General features: G+C 45.3%; 1 protein-coding gene across 1 annotated transcript in view; it reads right to left on the bottom strand.

Moving 5' to 3' along the window:
* Positions 1–5,789, bottom strand: part of DNAH9 (dynein axonemal heavy chain 9) — a 192,836-nt gene extending 187,047 nt beyond the window's left edge. The window contains exons 1-5 of the mRNA XM_083725741.1: positions 5,244–5,789; positions 2,677–2,873; positions 1,556–1,714; positions 1,100–1,230; positions 193–404 (exon numbers count right to left, since the gene is read on the bottom strand). Coding sequence (XP_083581867.1) covers positions 193–404; positions 1,100–1,230; positions 1,556–1,714; positions 2,677–2,873; positions 5,244–5,636 — 1,092 coding nt within the window. The 5' untranslated portion in view covers positions 5,637–5,789. The remainder of the gene's footprint in view (positions 1–192; positions 405–1,099; positions 1,231–1,555; positions 1,715–2,676; positions 2,874–5,243) is intronic.
* Positions 5,790–6,000: the final 211 nt, after the last annotated feature.

A 6,000-nucleotide genomic window follows, 5' to 3' on the forward strand; every position in this document is an offset into this window, starting at 1 on the left:
AACTGTGGGAGGTACACATGCCCACTGAGGGCAACTGAAACGCAAGGGCTGAAGCGTTACAGTGACAAAGTGAGTGTTGCAACCTGTAGACCCCAAAGCATTATTGGAGCCCTCATACTGTGTCTGCATGGAACAGCAGTGTATTATTTTCTCCATTTTGCAGGGGGTGAGAAGAACCACTACATGGCCTACCTGCTGAATGAGGAGACTGCAGGTTTCCTGAAGCAGCACAATTATCCTTGCAGGTGTGCTGTAATATTTGGACGTGGCCCAGATTAAGCACACCACATGAAGCACTCGGTTTAGTAATGGCTTCAGCTCGTTGAATTCCACATTTTCTATTTCCTCTAGAGGGCGCTCTAGGGGCTTTAGGTGCACATTTATATCGTGGGCCTCAACCAAAGCTGGGATTTTGAAAGAAAAAGAAAAGTTTCACACAAGAGAAGTTAGGGAAAGGTGACGTACATTACTCAGGAGATTTTAAATACACTTCTGTGGAAACAGTTTTGGTTTAATTCAACTGGGCTTACTTTCAAGCATGTATATTTCTGAATTACAGTGTACATTAAACTACCGTATTTTTTGCTCTATAAGACTCACTTTTTCCCTCCTAAAAAGTAAGGGGAAATGTGTGTGCGTCTTATGCAGCGAATGCAGGCTGCACAGCTATCCCAGAAGCCAGAACAGCAAGAGGGATTGCTGCTTTCACTGCTCAGCGATCCCTCTTGCTGTTCTGTCTTTTGATATTCAGAGTATTTTTTTCTTGTTTTCCTCCTCCAAAAACGAGGTGCGTCTTGTGGTCTGGTGCATCTTATAGAGCGAAAAATACAGTAATTTTACACACCACAGAGCAAAAACTGAAAAAAGAATACAACAACACATTAGACAAAATATGGTGCAGCTCCCTCCTCCTGGGACATTTCTGCCGCTCTTCAAAGTCCTTCAAAAGCTCTAAGCAACCTTATAAAATGACTGAACCTTTACCCTGTCACATCCACTATTTCGACAAGAACTGAAGAAGCTGATCTCCACATAGGCCAACCAGGAGAGGTTAGTGATCTGTGAATAAACACTATAGCACAAATTTTCAAAATCTCACCTGCTTCTACATCTCTGAAAATTGACCTGAATGCTGGAAAGTAGGTGCTCTGCACTCTGTCAAGAAGCTCCATCATGGTCAAAACCCTTCTGGCTTTCAGCTGGCTGTAAATGCACTGCAGATCTTCAAATCTAAAAGGAACACAAAATGGTAAGGCAGTGAGCAAAGACACATTTCATGTCAAATATCCAGGCAACATACTCCCCCTTACAGCAAATCCAGGTTGTGTATTTGCCAGTTTTTAAGATATTCCTAGGCAAAACAGTTTCCAGGGCGGAAATTTATTTCTTGTGCTAATCAGAAAGTTAACAGTTGTACAAGTGACGTCAACAGCAGTGAGTGTTTCCACATCAACTAGAGTCGAGCTCAAACCAAAGTTCTGCAATTGCGCTCTTATAGAAGCAGCTCTCGCTACTCTGCTTACGTCTTCAATGCAGAATGAAGCTATAAATGTACCTGCTTTTCCAAAAATCCAGCTCCACCTTTGGACTGGGATCTTGGCCTTGCAAAAGTGGTTCTGAAGACTCTCTCTTTAGAACTCCCTGTATCTGGTGGGTCCATTCAATAACAGCTGATTCAATTGCATGGACAATAGATTTATCCACGAGTTCAGTGCTACAGAAAGCAAACATATCAGCAGATTAGTTTTACCTCCCATCTGACAGTGGTAGATAAAAAGGCAGATCTAAAAAACAAAAACAACATGAAATTCTATCTTGCAATGAAGCAATAGGACGCTTATCACGGTAGAATCTATGGTTCACTTTATTGACCCACATTATTTCTGTTCCTGGTGTGCCACACATTTCCACACTTCTTTCTATTATAGTAACTACACAGTGTGAAAACCTTTACATAAAGCACCTCAGTACAATTGATTCAGCACCACATTATTACCAGCAATAACTATCAAAGCCTTAATATGGAATGGTGGAGATATATACTACAGTGCTTTGAACAAAAGATCAAGCAAAAATGACAGATACAGTGGTACCTGGGGTTAAGTACTTAATTTGTTCCGGAGGTCCATTCTTAACCTGAAACTCTTCTTAACCTGAAGCACCACTTTAGCTAATGGGGCCTCCTGCTGCCGCCGCGCTGCTACGGTGCGATTTCTGTTCTCATCCTGAAGCAAAGTTCTTAACCTGAAGTACTATTTCTGGGTTAGCGGAGTCTGTAACCTGAAGCGCATGTAACCCAAGGTACCACTGTACTAAAGTTTTAGTAAGAGACTAGCTGGCACCTGGTATACTGGCAACGAAAACACACAATCATAATGTCCAAAATTGGACTGAAGACAAACATCGTTTACCAAAAAAGAAGTTCATTCTAACTAGTAAAAACAATTACCCAACACAAAGCAAAACCACACTGTGGTTTAAATTGGGGGGGGGCGGAGGGGGAGACCATGCTAAGTTACAGCAAAAAGACCAGCTGTTAATGAAAACTCAGTTTTTGCTTTATAACACAATGAAATAGAGAATAAAATAAAATAAAATAGAATAAAAGCAATACTGCAGTCACTGAGTACATTAAAAATGACCATTCGTGTCAATAACTACAATATTGCTACTTACGTTTTCTCATTGTCAGAATCTATATATGGGTCTCTTTCAGGGTCAGCAGGGAGCGGCAGCAAAGTCTTGCCTTTAATTTGTCCAACAACTACAAAAATACTACTTTTCAGATTGCAGATGTGGTGGACGATATCCTGTGACACCACATGGGGCCAGTTGGGATGGTTTTTCTGGTTCCCTAAGAGTGGCACCACTACCTAGAAGACAGATTAGGTTGAAAAAGAGAGAAAATTTCAGAGCCCCTGATTTGCCAGGTTACATCAATCACAACAGGACTTAAAAGTTTTACTTGTAAGTTTTACAAGTCCCATATTAATTCCTGAATCCTTGAGAGACGGTTGCTCTGATGTTCCCTGAACTAAAGAAAAAGGGTCAATTTGGAGAGCCTAGAAATCACTTCAAACCTCTGAAGCTCAGATCATCACTGTGAGTCATTGTAAGGAAAGAGGTCTGGTGAACAAATAAGGCACTTATCCATAAAGAACAGGAAGCTAGGAGTCCATCTACTGTACTTTCATTTAATTTGTTTCCAGCATCTCTCACCTCTTTCCTTTATTCAAGGTCAATTTCTTTAAGGTAACAGGAGCTGTAACTATGTTTTTACAAATAACCTAACAAAACACACACAAAACAATGTTGAGAAGCAGGTATGTCATTCCTACAAAGGACTCCCAAGGCATGCTACCAACCTGTTGCAAATATACCTAAAGGGATCGATTTTCTTATTTTAAAAATGGCTGAATTTTTCAGACTGCCATTTGTTTCTATCGTTCCAGTGGCAGAGCAACAAACTCTTTGTACACTTACAGACATGAGAATCTGTCTTGCACCAAGTCAGACCACACTGACACATCTATGCCCAGTTACTCAGACTAGTAGTGGTTCTCCAGGCCCAGGGAGCAGCTGTTGCCATTACCTGGTAGCAGAGATCATTTAACTGGAGGTTCTAGGGATCCATGCCTAGTTACGGCCTCTCCCTTTCACAAACAAATCTGGATGGGTGCCATGTCTTTATTTTGCATTTCCTCATTTTGTGGGTTTGGTTTTTGCATTCTTGTTCCTCAGCAACTTTCTGAATAAAAGTGGATCACCTCCTCTTAAGTGTAGGCTAGGTTTATTATTATTATTTCATTACTATTGTACTGTCAGTCGCCACATTACTGCCATCAATAAAGGCAGCTCTTTCCAAAGGTAAACACACCATGTTTATCGATGGTGACCTGCGGTCTCCAGTTTTTCAATGCTGTACTGTTGTAATGTGATTGTTCTATTTTTATTTTTATTAAGTTTATATTTTAATGTTTGCATAACTGGTTGGAATACTGTGTAAACTCCTAGTTTAGTTACGTTGGTACTAAACAGTAAATAAATTTATAAATAATAATGACAATTTCCTCCCCTGAGTCCCCTCACAGGGCTAATATACAGAGACTAATTCAGATTCTTTTTACCTTCAACTCTTTATGTTTATATGCTTGCCTCTCTCTCTTCCCCACACAAGGCACTGTGTAGTTCTCTCTACAAAGAATTTGTGAAGATGAATCCTATATTGCATGAGTTTCAAACATCTGTCCAAGCCCAGGAGCTGAAGTGCTTGGAAAACAGATGACCAATGAGCTAAGGTGGGAGCAGGAAACTCAAATTATACTGGACCTGACAGCAAGGGACACTCCAATACTCACCATGACTGGGATACAAAAGGCACCAGGTGCTTTTTGGCTAGCTGCTCACCCACCTGGCACTCCCCCCTCCCTTTGCAAACCAATAATAAAAAGAGAATGATGAATGTTCATCACTCTGATGAAAATTTTGATGAAAACGCTTATTACAAAAAGTTGAAGGCACCAGTAACATAAACATACAAAGCTACCTTAATAGCAAACCTGACCCCAGTCATCCAGGTAGCTCCAGAATGTCCACTTCCACAGGCAACAGCTCTCCATAGATTGTAGAATTGTACATTTGGACGGGATCTCAAGGGTCATCCAGTCCAATGCAAGGGTACAGGCTTGTTTCCCAGACAGGTTCTCTAAAAACCTGTTAACAGAGGGTGCTGGGGACCAAACGGGGGACCCTCCTGAGGGCCCTGAGTTATATAACCCACTCCTGTTCAGAGGGCCACCCCTCTTCTTACTACATGCTGCTACCCAGTACTTTTTTCTGGGGGGGACACAGACCCCTAAACACTGTGTGAATCTTTGTACTTTTGTCCATTTACTCTATTTATTTGAACTATAAAATGGTGATTTTCTTGAATCAAAATGAGAGTACCCCTATTTATTATGAAAAAAAGCTGCTACCCTGGGTCTTGCCACTAAAAGGAGGCTGCCTTCTCACCTGTCCCCCCTTTTTTCTGTCAGGGTCCTAAGTTTAGCGGCTTCTTGACAGACCCAAAAAAAAGGGGGGGGTCAGCAAGGGAAACTACTCACCTGCTGGACATACAACTAGTATGCAGCTGCTGCTGCAACAGCTACGAGGTGGGGGGGGCAATGCCCACCCCCTTATGCCAGACCTCTGACCCGAATTCAGCCCTCCCCAGAGCGCCCGGCCCCTTCAAGCAGCCCTACCTCCTCCACGAGGGCTGCGAGGTGCTCCAGGGGCGCGGAGGACAGGTCCCCATAGAGGAGGTGCCCGGGAGCCGGCGGAGAGCGCAGCGGCCCGGGGGCGAGGCGCAGCAGGAAGACCCCCTTGGCAGAGCGACCGGTGCCGGGCCCCAGAACCAGCCGGTCGGCCAGCGCCAACTGGCCCCCTGCGCCCGGCGTGATGAGCAGCAGCCGCTTGGCCGGGTCGCCGTCGAGGAAAGCGCGCAGGAGTGGGCGCGCTTCGGGGCTCCCCGCGCAACGCTCCCAGCGCTCGGGCTCCACGCGCAGGCTGCTGGCCACGCGCGCCCCCAGCAGCCGAGCCCGGGGGTCCGTCTCGGGGGCGCTCTCGAAGTCCGGCTCGGGCTCCTCGCCCCCCATGCTGGCCGCCGGAACTTCCACCGGCCACTGTTTGCGGGGCGGAGCCGCTGTTGCTTTGGGGACGGAGGACGCCGCTCCGCCGCCTCCGCCTCCTCCTGAGAGGAGGAGCGATCGGACGGCGCTCCGCCTCCTTGCGCTCCGCCCTCCTCTTCCACTTCTGATAAAAACACGGCGACGCGAGGGAAAGCGGGAATGGGTTGCAGCTGGCGACGGATTTAGGCATTTGAGCCCCCTGGACTCGGTTCCGAAGCGTCCGCAGCCCATGCGAGGCTGCGTTTTAGCCGTTTAATTTTGAGTGCATTTTAAGAACAGGCACCAAAGGCTTGCTCCGCCTTCTCGCTTCCTTTCCAAAGGCCTGCTATTA

This window comes from Podarcis gaigeae, assembly GCF_964106915.1.
Source record: "Podarcis gaigeae genome assembly, chromosome: 2".
NCBI lineage: Eukaryota > Metazoa > Chordata > Lepidosauria > Squamata > Lacertidae > Podarcis > Podarcis gaigeae.